At 38.6% G+C, this 16,461-nt stretch overlaps 1 protein-coding gene across 2 annotated transcripts in view; it reads right to left on the minus strand.

The window, feature by feature from the left end:
* lamb2l (laminin, beta 2-like) overlaps positions 1-16,251 on the minus strand; it is a 63,112-nt gene extending 46,861 nt beyond the window's left edge. The window contains exons 1-2 of one of the 2 annotated variants that reach the window (XM_085261082.1): positions 16,045-16,251; positions 4,394-4,449 (exon numbers count right to left, since the gene is read on the minus strand). In XM_085261082.1, the coding sequence (XP_085117208.1) occupies positions 4,394-4,424 (31 nt within the window). In that variant the 5' untranslated portion in view covers positions 4,425-4,449; positions 16,045-16,251. Of the gene's footprint in view, positions 1-4,393; positions 4,450-6,176; positions 6,389-16,044 lie in introns of those variants that run through there. The other variant, XM_085261081.1, reaches the window with a different exon arrangement.
* Positions 16,252-16,461: the final 210 nt, after the last annotated feature.

Below are 16,461 nucleotides of genomic sequence, written 5' to 3' on the forward strand. Positions count from 1 at the left end.
GTATGATCAAATAACCTGTCCAAGGTGAGGCACCATAAAACACTGTACATGGAAACCCTCTTAACAGACATTGTAATAAATTTGGCTTTAGAGTAAAACAAAATATGAGAATCCAAATTAAAATTGAGTCACGTCACGCCGCACAAAGAAATAAAAATGTGCATTTAATGTACTCTGATAATTACCTACATCAGGTTTTCAAAAAAGGGCAGTTTTTTTAAAAGGGAAAATTTGGCACGACAACGACAATTTTATTGGAAATATAAAGACTGATAGAGACTATGATAAAAGCAGCATTCAAATGTGCCAAGAGATCCTCTCCCAACACTCTGTCTAGGCATGTATACCTCAGTACTGATTTAGCCTGTGTTTTAATTAATGACTGAGTTTGTGTTTTGAAGGAGACCACACATGCAAAGAATGCTATTGAATATAAGCCACTCTCAAAAGTGCTCTGACTAATGTCTTTCCTCAATCTGTGTAAGATAGGGTAGAAAATTGTATTTGCTTTGGTAATTACAAGGCAAAGTCATCATCCTATGCAGACTAATTTTTGAGATGCTTCTAGCACCTCAGACATGACAATAGCGTGGCTCTTTCTCTTTGTGTGGGCTACAGACACTTTGGTTTTACCTGTCCTGACTAGCATGTAAGACTTCAGTGTGTGTATTGTTGAGGACTTTTTTTTAATACTGTATATCTATTTGCAAATGCATTTATACTCACAGTACCCACAATTACTGTGTGACTGTGGCTGATTGCATTGAAGCATCTTATTATAATGATTGTAGTGTTTAGTACCAACTTCACCAGTTATTTTGGTCTCTTGTAGATAATTCCCATCTTCATAACTGCCTTCTATTAATATAATTAGGTGACAAATAATACACCTGTGTAGTGCCTACCTTTATACTTAAAACTTACACTATCAAAAATGACAGAGTAGTTGTAAAACAGCTAACTGAGCTAACTTAGTACAGAAGCAGAACTAGTGAAGAATATGAATGATCTTCTCATTGAATCTGACAGCAGACTCATCTCTGTGCTTGTCCCGTTAGACATTCAATACTGCTGACCACAATATTCTACTACAGAGATGGATTTAAAGGAATTCAGTAGTCTGAATCATATCCATGTAATAGACTCCAATTTGTGCATGCACATTCTTACACATGCACAGAAGTTAGTCACAAAGTTCCACAGGAGTCTGTGCTGGGACCACTTCCATTTACATTACACAATGCTTCCCTTAGGCAATATTATCAGAACCCATAGGATACATGTTCTTTGCTATGCAGATGATACCCAGTTTATATCCATGAAGCCAGATGATACAAACCAATCAGTTAAACTGCAGCAATGTGTCAAATACATAAAGATCTGTATGATCTCTAATTTCCTGCTTCTAAATGAACACAAAATCAAAAGAGGGGCGATTGCACAAAAATTCTAGAATCGCATTAGCAGACATGAGCATGGGTTGACCTGGGGTTGTGAAGTACTTTTATTGCACCATGTTCATTCACTCATAAGCTGCCGTAACATGAATCAAATGGCTGAATTGTCACCTCAGCTTGCAGTCAAGTTCTATAAAGTCTTGCTAATGACCTACTCATTTTATTCAGGTGTGTTTCAGGACACCAGCCCTCGAGGACTGGAGTTTGACACCCCTGCTCTACGGGATCAGTGCTGACAGCGTCACAGTTGGGATCAGTCAAGGATCCTGTTCTGCTAAGAATAAGCTGGCCATTTTAAGTGGCTGTATTTGTACGAAATGTCAAACTGGCTGCAAGTTTTATCCAACCATTTTAAATTTTCCATACTTGATCAACAGTTTGTATGGACTATATTGCGATCAGTAAAAAACAGTCTCTTGGGAAATAACAATTGAATAAGGGGGACATGTTCATAGAGAAGAGTAGATATACTGCAGGAGAAGAATGGAGGACTCGTAGCGGCTTGGAAACAGGCTGGTGGCAGCAATTCTAAGCATCTGTACCATCTGTGTATGCATCACTTATGTCTATGCATCTAACACCAGGAATGTTTTCTGTCATGAATAACATTTTCCTCATGTTCCTGCATTCCTGCTATAAGGCTGTATTCAAGTGGATGGTGTGGGTTTCATTGCCATGTGCCAGTGCTACATATAATCACATGGAGGCAAACCAGCTGCTGTTTGTGCGAGGCACATTCTTTACCTGGCTGTTTTTTGACACTCAGTATTCTTGTAAAAAGAACTACAGTAGGTTTTTTTTTCCTTGATGCAAATTTGTTGGTCCTCTCAAAAGATTACAATCAACATTCTACATTTCACCAGAATATATTAGATTCTTGGAATGGGAGGGTATCACTTAATTAAGACCGACAGGATAGTAAATGGAAAGTCAGTGAGGTGGCTGCAGCTTTAGTTCCTTTTAAATATAAATGTTTAACCAGTTTTGCTTTTCAGAGCTTCTTTCCTGGCAAGAAATAAATTTTTTCGAGAACAGCCTTCTTGTCAAGGTTCTTGCTTTGAGTAAAGTGAGTAAAGTGTACCTCCTTTTATGTCCTTTTTATTATTATTATTATTATTATTATTATATAGCTGCACTTGAAGAACTGCTCATTTACTTCATCTCCTTTATCTTTTTTCCCACTGGGAAAAAAGTGCTTTGTGTGTGGAGGGCATGATGAAGAATGGAGTGAATACAAAGAAGACAGTTAATGGTAAAATATATGTATGTAATAAATATATGCAAAGATATATGAAAAAACAGAGCTTGAAAGTCAACAACAACATCAAGTTCTAAACTTGCTTCATCTCCTGGAAGCACACTCACTAACTGTTGCAGGATATTTAATGCAGAGGTCAGACATATTTACATATACCTTTATATATTTACACAATATTTACAAATATTAAAATATGAAAGGTTTTAAGTAAATTATCATCCATCCTAGATATTCAATGACTGTTAAACTGATCCTTCCATGCTTTCATTTATTCACAAATATGTATCACCAGATGAAGCAAAGTTCATGCTCATTATTATTAAAGTTTAGTTTCTGACCCTGCACGTATGAATGGTTCCTTCCTCCAGTTAATAATCAACATAGAGACTGACCCAGATACCTGAGAATAGGCGAGTTAGGAATGGCAAGCATAAAATATGTAATCAGTCTTTATTGTCATGTGTGTGAGTGGCTAAAAATATATAACAATTTCCCTTTAACTTATAAAAGTACAGCATAACTAACCAGGGGGTAAATCTTACAAGTGAAATGGTGGCTATGCTCTTGTGTGGCCCTAAAAAGTATCGCACAACCGTACTATTAGGCCTGCAAGTCCTCTGATTTAGCTCTCCTGTCAGTGGCCTATCATTCCACAAATACCATCATGGCAGATTTCAGGAATCTTTTTAAATTTAATTCTAAACAAACATCTCAAAGAATTTTCCCTCAGAGAAGGAATTCATCCTAAGTGTACACTGAAGATTATGTTGTCTATTCTGAACCTGCGGTTCTGGTGTTAAATTTACTCAGAATATGACAATAGAGGAAATATTTTAATGCCTAAGGCATCGGCTGTTACAATAAGAAGTGAGTTTACTTTATAAAGGACCTATGAGGAAGTGGCATGCAGTGACTTTACAGAAAGACTGGCAGAGACAATTGCCCCAGCCCCATTCTCCCCATACACACAAAAACACATTTCTCCACTATTTACCTATTTAACAAGATAAACTAGATGAGATTAAAACATACCATGAACAGACAGTCAATCTTACAACAACTTATGTCTGAAAGACCTTGAGGAGAGTGAACATAAGCAGTCCTAATATGCCAGGACAGGGGCTCAGGAACAGTAATGACCAGCTAATGTCAGTTCTCACAGTCATCTTCAATTTGTTGCTGGACCACTGTTGTACCTTCCTGCTTTAAGACTGCTGGCATCAAAAACCCACAGTCACTCATCTCAATGACTACTGCCCCACAGTGTTCCTTTTATGATGACGTGCTTTGAGAGACACATTGTCTCCAGCCTCCCTCCTGCATTTGACCCACTACAGTTTGCATACCGCTCAAATCACTTTACAGCAGATGCCATCTCCTCTGTAATACAACAGAGCCAAGCACATCTGGATGATAAAAACACAAACATGCAGATGCTGTATTACAATCAAAGGGCTCGTTGTCAACTTCAGGAGCGGCCAGGGCGGTAACACCACTCCTTATCAACAGCATGATAGTGGAGATGGTAACAAGTTCCTGGGAGTAGAGGTAATAAACACTCTGTCCTGGTCACTGCACACCGGAGCTCTTGCTAAGAGAGCTCAGTACTTATTACACAGGTCGAGGAATTTGTTCACCCCACAGAAAAAGACTAAACACATGTCTGACTTCTACTCACCCAGCATGAGGAGGCTCAGATGAACATTCATGATGGACAACAGGCTGTCTCTTTGCCTGTAACACACATAAATAATTTGTGAGAGAAAGAAATCAATAAAACATTTAGGCCACAGTAAAACACCACAATACACAGAGGCATTGTTTGTCCATAAACTAGAGTATTAACCACTGTCAGTCAAGGCAGGTGGTAGAGTCCCTTACAGATCTTAACAATGGTCTTGGCTGGTTGGAGTAATAATTACTCAGTGCTGTGGTAACAGCTGATGTTACAACACAACCTCCAGGCTTTGCTGTGATGTAGTAGTATGGGAAAGATAGATGGTCTTGACTGAAAAGAACCAACCAGTGTCTACATTGCTCATGTTAGATAGTCTGAAATGTTACTCTGAGATAAGTAAAAGTGGTTATCAAAAAGGCAAGAGGACCAGAATAAATGAAAAGACTAAGTGTATTTAGAAAGCATGTCACATCCTTGATTTCTTTCGCCCTACATAAACCTACTTAGTTAAGAGGGAGACAGATTTTATTGCCCCACAAAGGTTTTCAATATGAAAGAATTGCCCAGAAAGCTCAACTTTGCTTGCTAATCCAGGAGATACTTTTTGTGCATGTGAAAAATATCAAAGGATACAAAAAGTTTATTCATCTCTAAAGAAATAAAGTATCAAGTTTTCTGTATTGGTAGAGAAAATTTCTACTATGTGCGGTCTGTTTCTCATGATAAACAAAATGTAAAAAGAGACTGTCTGCAGGGTTTCTTTGTTATATGCATATCGTTTTAGAACAGTTTAGCTGCTGCCTAAATGCAAACTTTTTGCCTTTATTAAGACATCCATGCAGAGAGACATAAAGGGAGAAGACACACAATAAACAACCTGGGATAAATTTGAACCAGGGCCTCTGCAGTAGCCTTACTACTCAACTTGGTGAGCTAGATTGTAAAGAAAATAGTATACTTATTATTTATAACTGCAATAATAATTTGCTTCATGCACTACCAGAATTTTACATGTGACACTATTTACTGTCTAGACGATGGAACTGGTAGGATGCTCAAGTAAAAAATGGAAACACAAAATGCTGGATTTTTATCTATAATACAAAAAAATCTATTTGTTTTACACGTTTTGTTTAAAATCAAGAGCATATAAACTAGTTATTAATGCAGAAGGCATACAGTCATCTTTCCATCAATCACATAACTTCATGGGCTTACAACAAAGGTAAGATGGATGTGCTTCTTTTTTTTTCAAAAACAAAAAAGTCCCAAAAACACTAGATCCCTGTTAGTGAGGGGCCACTTACTGCACAGTCTAAGAGTGGGAAGATCTGCAAAGAATCATAATGCCTGTTTGCCACCGCAGAGTTGCAAAGAGGTATTTTGTCAATCAGTAATATTATATTTAACCCATCCAAGATCTACATGGAAGGATGAAGATGACAATAAACAGTTTTGATCAAAACTACATTCTAGCAAAAGCCATTTGGTAAGAGTTAAAACAAAGAAAAAAAAAACAACCTGTAGCACTAATCTTAAATTTTAACAGCTACATGATTAAAAGTTTACAGTTTAGACACAAGTGGCCCACATGAGTGGCGACAGCACGAGGTTGCCTTTTAATCTGAACTCTTTGCCACAAGCTACAGAAATACCCAAAATATATTCAGAGTTTAGCTGATATTACACAAATGAAAAACCTATCTTAAAAAAATAACAACAAAAACACAACTGTGTAATATTCATGATGAATCCAACTAACTGAGAGCAGCCTTGTACTCACACAGCCATGGGTCACCTCACTCTGCTCTGCACAGCGTGGTCAGAATTGCTCACTGGAGGCCAACCTGCTTGACAGTGCGTAGATTCCTGTATTCCAGTGCACGTGTTCAAGCCTTGGACCCCAATGTGTACATTTCCGCATGCATGCACATGTGCAGTGTGTATGTGCGGCAAAATGTGTAAAACAAACTTGAAAGTGCAACCGACGGCAGCGATGTAAAAACACAGGGAACGCCACCGGCCAATTGGAACGCAACGTGTCTGAGGGACCCCCTTCATTCCACTCGTCCCTCCCACTCCCTCTTTTTTGCTCTCCCTCCAGCCCGTCACTAGGGCACTGGGGTGAATGGGCAGCTATTCTTATTCTAATTTCACTGTCACTCTACAGGCCACTGCCTGAAAGAAGGGAATGGTCTCCAGGCTTTTGGAATGCACCACCCCTTTCTTCTGGACACTTGGAAGAGTGAATGGTGAGAGAGGAAGATGAGGGCAGAGAAAAAGAGCGAGAGGGACAGTTCAATGAGGAAGAGGAAGACGAGAGGATGATGGAAGAGGAGGGAAAATTTAATGTCAAAAATAAGGAAAATAATGACAAAAGAAACTGAGAAGAGTGGTACCGGCAGTCTGATCAGTTTAGCTTAATACAAACTAGGCGACTCTATAACAGCATTTTAATGGAAGTTAGAAAGAAGAACGACGCAGAAGATGAATTTTCCACATCTACTCTGATCAGCCCTGTCTCTGCATTAAATTATAACAAGTCCACCAAAATACTGAAGAGCAAATTTTAGAGGAAATTTTCTATGGTAGAAATCCCAAATATTCAGGTCAGGTGCTGTACAAACTAAATGACTAAATAACATAAAAGAGACCGACTAAATCTCTTCAAAGTATAAAGGAAACATCTTTGGGATTAATTTTGTTTTTTTCATTAATGTGACTACAAACCAAATGAAATTAACCCGTGTGTCATTTTGGACATGTGACAATAAAGGCTATACAAACTTCTTTTGGCGACCAGAGGGGTTGCCCCTGTGTGACATAAAAAAAATGTTAGTTTATGATATGTATGCATTGGTTTCACTTTTCAAACCTGTAAGCAGCATTCACCCATCCATCCACAGATGCAGCTGTCAATCCAGCTGTCAGGGCGAAAGGACAGGTTGTCAATCTGTTGCACTGCTAATTAGCTCCTTGCTTTAGCTCGATATTTAGCAGGAAAGATAACACCGTGCCAATAATCTTCTTCTCATCAACAATTTACCAGAAAGAGGATTATTTTATTCTAAAAATAAAGTTTAATTTATATTTTAAAACAAGACTACTTGTATAATCACAAAATTGCATGTGCTGAGAATTTGTTGTTCCTTTTTTATCCTAACCACTGAAAAAATAAAGGATTTGAAAATAAAACTGAGCTGAAGCATAAGCATAAGGTCAAATAGTTCAATTCCATTCAAATCACAGAAGTGACTCTGCTGCTGTGAATAGATTAGCAAAGAGAAAGGTGCATGAAGATGCATGATAGTACGCATGTGCATTTGACATGAGTGTGTGTGGGTCATGTGCATGCATACATCAGCGTAACTTTGTGCTGAACATTGTGGGGGGGGGGGGGGGGGGGGGGTCACCATCTCTGTCTAAATAAATAAATAAATAAATCTGGGTAAATTCCCAGATGATTAAACATGCAACTATTTTGCTGGTAATACCTGAGATGAGTAAAGAAAATCAACAGCCTATTTATGCATATATGGGGTTATATTGGTTGGGTCTGATTATTGGGAGGGGGATCATAACCCCCCTAACCCATCTGAAAATTACGCCCCTGCATGCATGTGTGTGATTCAGGCGCGACAACTTAAAAGCTGCAGCACAGAACAAAGCAGCTTTCACAATCACAGCTCTCTGCTGATGTGACCTTTCACCTCTCCTAAAAGAGCGAGATACGTCTCAACACACAGTAAGCACGTACGTGGCAAGTGTAACTAGTAGTGACTTCAATGCGGTTTCTTAATCTGCTGTAAGAGTTCATAAATCAATTACTGAAAACTTCAACTACAATTCTACAAACATCTGAGAATTTGATCCCCTTGAAAATAAATGCAACATATTATTCAGGGTCAGAAACTAAGACACTACTTTCACAGAACTAAAGAAAAAAGAGCAGATCAAAAATTAAAAAGAATTGCAAGTATGCCTCTAACACTCTAGCCTGCAGCTCTTTTTAACGTATATCTTGCAATCCTCTTGTAATCCAACTATGCGGGTGTCTGGGTGTTAGACAAAACTACAGTAAAATAAATCAGATTGGCAACTTAGGGGTTGACAGTGGTTTCAGCTGCATGTACAGACATTTTCAGACTTTCATCATTTTATTCATTTTTTAAATTTTTATATAGGTCAAAGTGTCCCAGTTTTAGGCTGTAAGTAGCAAGCTCTTATGGATGTATTTAAATATAAGAAAAACATTGTTATGAATATGCAAGCAATAGGAACTGAACCTGGAACTCTTCTTAAAGTAGACAAATAAGACAATGATCATCACACTTAGAGGTCTTTGGTTAGGTTTCACTGCAGGCAGTCAAAGACCTTGAGCAAAGACTTTGGCACAGACGAGCACACAATCTCTACAATAGGACAGATAAGACGGACCCTGCAGAAAGTTCAGTGCCACCACTATAACTCCTGCATAGCGGTCGGACAAAGCCAAGGAATCTCTACACTCAAGTCCAAACAAACCCAGGTTCCCATATCCTTGAAAACCATAACATGATAAGCCTGACTCTGTGCGTGTGTGTGTCTGTGAGTTTGTGTACACATGAAATGAAGGCCGAACTACTGAAATCACTGCTGCCAACACACTGCAGCTTGAGGCACTGTTGTTAACATGCTGTAAAACAAGGTTGGGCTGAAAATGGGATCAGATCATTTCCTGGAGGAAGTTTACTTTCCAACAGGCAGGTGACTCGATATTTATGGTACCGTAGTATAGACAACCCATAGACAACCCATTTCTATAGTCGTCTAAAGCAGGACAATAAAACAAAAAAAGCAGCAGAGGGCCTTGAACATAATTTATATAATTTATTGATAAGAAAATGTCACCTTTTTTTACCCAGCTGTCTTAGCAAGAGGCAGCGTACACCCTAGACAAGTCACCAGTCACAGGGCTAACACCCATTCGCACCTGTGGGCAATTTAACATTTCCAACTAACCTAACCTCACTAAGTGCATGTCTTTGGACCCAGAGAGAACCCACACAAACAGACGCCGGCCTGATGGTGGAATTGAACTGAGGACCTTCATGCTTTAAGGTAACAGTGCTAATAACCAGGGTTACTCATCAAATACTGAATTATGGTGGGTCTGTGGGATCAAATAAAGAAATTATGACCACTTATACCTAGAATTACTGACATAACTTTGACCCCGTATAAATGAATATAAAACCACCTCTGATGGAGCGTGAAGAACTAATCCGAGCAAATAAAGAGTGAAATCCAGAGCAGAACAAACAAACTTCAGGTCTCAGCAAGAGCGCTTTGGAGGTGAACATGCTTGAATTAAACATCTGCGGGAAATCTACATCCTCACTTACGTTGTAAATGGAAACTGCTCCCACCCCTACACCGCAACCCCCCACGCCATTCAAGCTGCTGTGGGATACCTGGGGCAATCCACGGTGTGATTCCATATCTTGGGAAGTACATGTGAGCCCAAGCAGAAGGTTACAGCGTGGGGTTTTATATATCGCCTTTATTTTAGAGCAACTAATGTCACACATTACGCCAGACTATTTTTAAACTTTTTCAGTGTTCTTCTTCTGTAATAATTACTTTATTTAGCTGTCTTAGTTACTGTTTTTGTTATTTGTTACACCCTGTTTATTAGTTTATTCAAATGTGTATTTTAACTTTTTTTTAATATCTGTAATCAAATTATCTAAATCATTTATAAAAACTAAAAACCATACATACTTTTGTTTGGTCAAATCTCAATTAAAATTTAAAATTAGATGAAAATTAACGATTTCTTCAAGAAATTACTTCTCTGCCATTACTTCGGTTGCTGTAGAGCGGGCTCAAATGACCTGGAATCCTGTTAAGTTCTACTTACATTAATGGTATCCATCCATCATCTTTATTATGGTGCTGGCATCTATCCCAGTTAGGGAAAACCCTAGACAGGTTCCCAGTCTGTAGCAGGGCTCAGAGAGACTGACAGGCATTCATGCTGGCATTCACACCGTCTGTCATTTTAGAATCACTGATTAATCTAACCCTCTGCATGCCTTCAGGCTGTGGGAGAAAGACAGAGTAACACCTACATAGTAATCTATTATATTGTAGGAAATGTTTTTCAGGAAGGAATTACAAGTAATCTATTTCACACCATGCCCCTCAGACTTTAAAACTTTAGGAAAGATCTCCTATTTGGGATGGGACACAACATATTTGATTATAAAAGAGTGTATGGAAGAAGCTGTTTCTGAATTCTGAAAATCTGCAATCAGAAAAGATCTACAAGAAAGAGACAGATATTTAACAATTTTTGGAACTACAACTGTAACATGCTTCATAACTATACAATATAGACAAATACACATTACATATATAGCAGCTTAACTTTTTTCCCTAAATTTGTACAAATTCACTTCCTCTAATGATACTGACTAAATGTTTAGAGCAAAGAACTGAGACAAGATTGAAACCACCCTTGAATTAGTCTAATGTACAGTGATGTTCCGTATGAAAATGAAGGATACAAGCTATAAAAAATACAAGGTTAAATAAGAGCATAACGCAACAAAACATACAGACATTTAATTAAAAATGTGAAAGTCCATTGCTGGAATACACACAATATATTAATAGAATCCTTGTCCAAAAATACACCAAATCACTTTGTGTATGTAGGAATCAAATAAGATCATGTCTTTCCATTTTGTTAATACTGGTTCAATCCCACTCATTATACATGAAAGCCTTTTTGCACTGAACTGCAAGACATGAGTCATATTGGTCATAAATTACTTTAACATCCCTTAAAGCCACAATAACTGTGTCTCCTCAGATCAAATTAAGCCTATGTTGAAGTCACTGTGAAGTTATTTGGAGCACATCTTTCAAAATGCAACACATTTTAAAAGCCTACAGGAAAAGTTTGTTTGTTTGTTTATAATAAGGACACGATTAAATCTTACCCTTTAAGGAAATTAACTTAATATTTAGATTAATAGAATGAGCTGGGTTTTCTATTACCATATAGCTGGAGGTGAGTTAACAATTCCAGCTTTATAGATGAGCGGCCTTAAATGCCTCAGCCCTTCTCAGTCAATGTTCGCCCCTTTATTTCAGAGCATCTGGTGCTCACTGACCTCATTTAAGCCTCTATTGCTTCAGTCTCACGTTATAACATGTTATAACAATTGTATGCACCAATTGCTCACACAGAACACCTTCAAAGTAAACAGTTCAGTTAAAGAAAAACTGCCTTCAAACGACTTTCAAAACCACTGCATAAATCATCAGATCATCACCCCGGGAGCCAAAGGAAATCTCATAATGCTGTCTGGACAGTTGGCGCGTTTTATACAGTAAAGAAAAGATCACAATCAAAGACAGTTTTATCCAGATTTTCTCTGCTGCTTGACACAAGCATGAAATAAAGCACACCCAATACCGCCTACTGCTTGGCTTACATTTGCTCCACACCACCTGTGTACACACAGACACACAATGGGAAGTGTGAACGTGCAATCCCCTTCAAAACACAACCGATACATTTTGTTTTTTCTCTCTAAACAATCGAGCAACATTCTGCATCAGATCACCTGAAATGAGCGTTATCGTTCAAAGTCTTTGGTGTTTTACCATATAAAGCAAAATAAACTCAAAGGGACATGCCTGTCTGACAAGCCTGACAAAAACTCACGCAAGGGCATGACCAAACAGTAGCGAGTGAGGAGCTCCTGCAGCGCGTTGCAGACACATGCGAACGAACGTAGTCGTGTTTGGACTAGAAAAACCGAGGATTAGTTGGCGCAAGGTGGAGATGAACAGGGCAGCTGTGAGGTTGTGGCTCAGCATTAACACCTTTGTAGTAGTGCCTATAGAGATAACCGAGAGAGTGCTGCAGTTCACTAGACAACAGTGTTACCTGTGAACTATTAGAAGTGCAGTGTCACATATTAATGTACCTCCGACTTCTGTCAGCCTTGGCTAGCTAACACAATGCATGGAATTCCAACAACAAAGGCTAGCCATGCAGATAATGCAAAATTACCAGATCTGTATCACTTATTGTAATAATTTTTCTTCCACAGCTTCTTGTGTGGCTCATTGGCATCTACATTTTTTGCACATAAAAGTGCAAAAAAAGGTTTTTATTATATTACAATATTTGAAATTCCTATTGTTCTGTTGGACTGACTAAGAGCACAGAAGCCCTATTTATAGGTTTGTATTAAGGAACAAAAGCAAACAAAAGTAATCTAACGTGACACTTTATTAGATACTCCTTACTAGTATGAGTTGGACAACCTTTTGTTTTCGGAACTGCCCCTTTGTCTTCGTGGCGCAGGTGCTGGAAAATCCTTGATGTATTTGCAAATACTGAGATGACAGCGTCTGCAGATTTGTGGGCTGGCGGTCATGATTTGCCACATCCCAAAGGTTCTCTGTTAGATTGAGGCCTGGTGACTACAGTGAACCCATTGTAATGTTCAAGAACCCAGTTTAAGATGATTTGAAACAGCCATCAGAAGAACGGTACAAATTGGTCATAAAAACATTGCTGACTCACTTGGTGAAGTTTTGTTTCTTCACCTTGCAAATCTACTGGATTTATACCATTTTTACACCACTTTTTTTTTCAACTGAACAAACCAAAGGTCTTTGCTATTTCTTTGATGGATAGTCATTCATTTTTAGACTTTTAGTGATTTTTTTTCTTTGCATTATCCTCCCATTACTTTTCATATTCATATACAAGTTCCTCTTTGAAATGATGACCCAGTTCTCTGTTAAATGAACCATGTGTGAGTTCTTTTATGAAAGAACTAGGGCTGTTGTCATGCTCCTCAGCCTTTGATCCAATGTTTTATGTTTTTGGTGTTTCAAGTTCTGTATAGATATTTAGTATTAAATATCTTCAGTTTGAGTCTTATTTACTTTCACCTCTTTATATTCCCTCAGTGTTTCACGCCTTTTCATTCTGTGTCATTTCCTGTGTTTAGTTCTATCTGCACTCTTCTGTCAGTTATTGCTCCTCAAGTCCTTTTTATTTTGATTCTTGTCATTAGACTGCAAATAACAAGTTCAGTTGCACAACAGCCATATTAGTATATAAGAAACAGCATAGACACCACATTGTCACCAGTGCTACAATGTAACAACTAAGTGAGGCTGACTGAGGCAGGGTTTTTGCCATGCTGGATTCTGTCATGGGTATCCCAGCTGTTCCTGCAACCTTGCATGTCCAGAACAGTAACACCTCTGATCTGATGATTCTTGGTGGCAATAAAACTAGACAGAAGTACTGAGATGAGTTTCTTCAGTCTGCACTTGTGCCTTTTCTGTGGCAACACCCCTACCTGCAAATGTTTCATTACCACACTCCCAAAGTAGCATCAGCCTTTCTGGAAGAAGCATATCCAGTGTCTTTGCCAATACTTAGTCTAAATATATCTCCTACTGAACACTACTTTAGACATGCTGGGTTGATGTGTCCATCAGAGGCAGCCATAACCAATGATGACTGCACAGCTGGAGGCTGCAATCATCCTGGAATCAACCAGGTCATCAACCAGTGAGTGTATGCCAAAGTGTTGGTCTACAAAATCCCTTAAAAATACAAACTTCATATTCTATTTTTAACTAGTACACCATCAGCCAAAGCAGATAGCAAATATATGTTTCTCTTACATGTCTTGGTTTACCACTATAGCTCCGAGTAGCTCATGGATCCTTTTAACCCTTAGTTAGAGTTGTAAATAGAAGTAGGGTGACAGGCCAGGTACTAACCTGATTAAAACTACACTAAGCCTATAAGAGCCATGGGACCCTGTGCCTCCAAACACAGCCAATACCAGGATAAGCTGATGAAAAGAAATTAATGCTAAAAAGCATTTTTTGAATTACAAGGAACAATATGTCAAGGGCAGTAATTTAAATGCTTTTTTCTTGATATGAACAGATAAAAAAGAAGTCTTTATATAATTACTCTGTACGGCCTTACAATAAATAACAAACCCATCAAAATACAGAGACAAGAAGATTAACAATAAACATGGTAACAGAATCAGGTACTAACAGACAGATGAGACAGAGGAGGGACAGCCAAGGAAAAACTGGGGAGATTAAAATAACAACAAACCACAGCTCAATTAATCTCTTTGCTTCTTTATGATACAATATTACTATGAGACTACTGTAAACAATGGAATCACTCACTTTAAGAAACTGTGCCATGGCACAGTTTTCTTTTTAATTATTTTTCACTTCCTTGAGCACTATTATGAAGGGCCAGTACCAACAAATATATTTGTCAAGCTCCTGAAATGTAACTGTCAAACACCGTCTTTTCTTCTTTATATGACCTCTGTAGCTGTAACAAATGTTTGACCACATTATTTTAGATGCTGAATATGAGCTCTGCTCCGCATTAATCTTAGCTGCTGGTTAATCTGGCAGGAATGTGTGCAAGAGTGTCAGAAATCTGCCTCCCAGCCATAAGAAAACTTGTGGTGTCAGTGAGAAAGCATGTCCACACATCCATCACTTTACAGGACACACAAGCTCATATTCATCAAAGTCATAATAGAAATATATACATTCCCCTATGGCGATCAAATATTCTCAAAATATGCTTTCCAATTTAATGATAAAAAAAAATGATATGAACACATTTTTTTCTGTGCTATGACTAGTCAAGGTGTGCTTGTTCAGGTTTTTCCCAGGTATGCTGCCATATCCATATCTAGGACTTGGCACCGATTTTACACAGGATGTCTTTCATGGAGCAAACATTTATCTGGGCTTGGAAGCAGCACTAGAACAGCACTAGCTTGTGGCCTCCTAAGGTCACCTGACATGACAACTAATACCTTGCGGTGTGTGTGTGTGTGTGTGTGTGTGTGTGTGTGTGTGTGATTGAATGAATGACACTTGAAAGTACTTTAAGCACTTGACTGCGAAGAAAGACACTATAGAAGTACCAGTTATAAGTGAATCAAACTTTGGATGCACACTCTTCTATGCACGTTTAAATCAGATATAATAGAGCAGAGAGAAACTATTTTTCCTACGAAAAAATGTCAAACAACCTCCAGTGTCTAGATACATATTATCATATTATCTAAGTGAATGTTAACAGGGATTTTGCTGCACTTGCTTTAGCGTCACCAATAAAAACCCATATAAAAATCCAGCCTCAAACATGAAACACAAAACGCAGTTGGATCATTTTTAGGGGTTATACCTACAGTAGCAGTTGTAGTAGTCAACAGTTTCTGGCTACATGTATCTACAAGGTGCAGAAAAGTTCATTCATTTATAGATTCTTTTAATTCCTTTGATTTTATTCTCACTACGTAATCATTAACGCAAGCTAAGCGCTAACAAAGATTAATTAGCCTTAGCATAAAAGCAGTCTTCAATGTCACATTTTAGCCCCTACATGGGTTTTACTACTGCAGCACCTGGGCTACAGTAATAAGACAAGGTTTATATAAACTTGCTCTTCAGCAAACAGAGGAGCATAAGCTCACTGTAACAGTATGACATTGGTGGTTGTGAGTTATTGGATTTCACTGAGGAGTTTCCTTACAGAAAAGTTTTGAAAGACAAAAATTAACACAGCTCACCTGCCCCGAAGCTTTCTGCTGGCTCTGTTCGCTCCTTCACACACACACACACACACACATACAGAGCTAAACTAAATTTCTTTCGTTTTCTTTCACTCAGACTCACACAGACACACACACACACACTCTCTCTCTCTAACAGAGCTCGTCCCGCAGCGGCTCGATGCACTGCCTGTGTGAGTTCGGTCCTCGGTCCTGACGAGGTACGGCGGCGCGCTCAGCCCCGCCAGGGGGAGGTGTCAGGCAGTCCCAGGTAAGAAGGAGCAGGTAGAGTTCGTTCACAGAGCCCGACCACGCCCGCAGAGACCAAGGCCACAGGCAAAGTTCTATACTTTAACTCTCAGTGTTGAAAAGTGTTGAACTTCCTGCAGTGAGAGGTCAAACTTGCTCAAGAGAAAGCAAGCAAAAAAAAAAAGT

The sequence above is a fragment of the Mchenga conophoros genome, linkage group LG20 (assembly GCF_057382185.1).
Source record: "Mchenga conophoros isolate Kocher_MC1m ecotype Shallow Benthic linkage group LG20, M_conophoros_male_GT1.1, whole genome shotgun sequence".
Taxonomy (NCBI): domain Eukaryota; kingdom Metazoa; phylum Chordata; class Actinopteri; order Cichliformes; family Cichlidae; genus Mchenga; species Mchenga conophoros.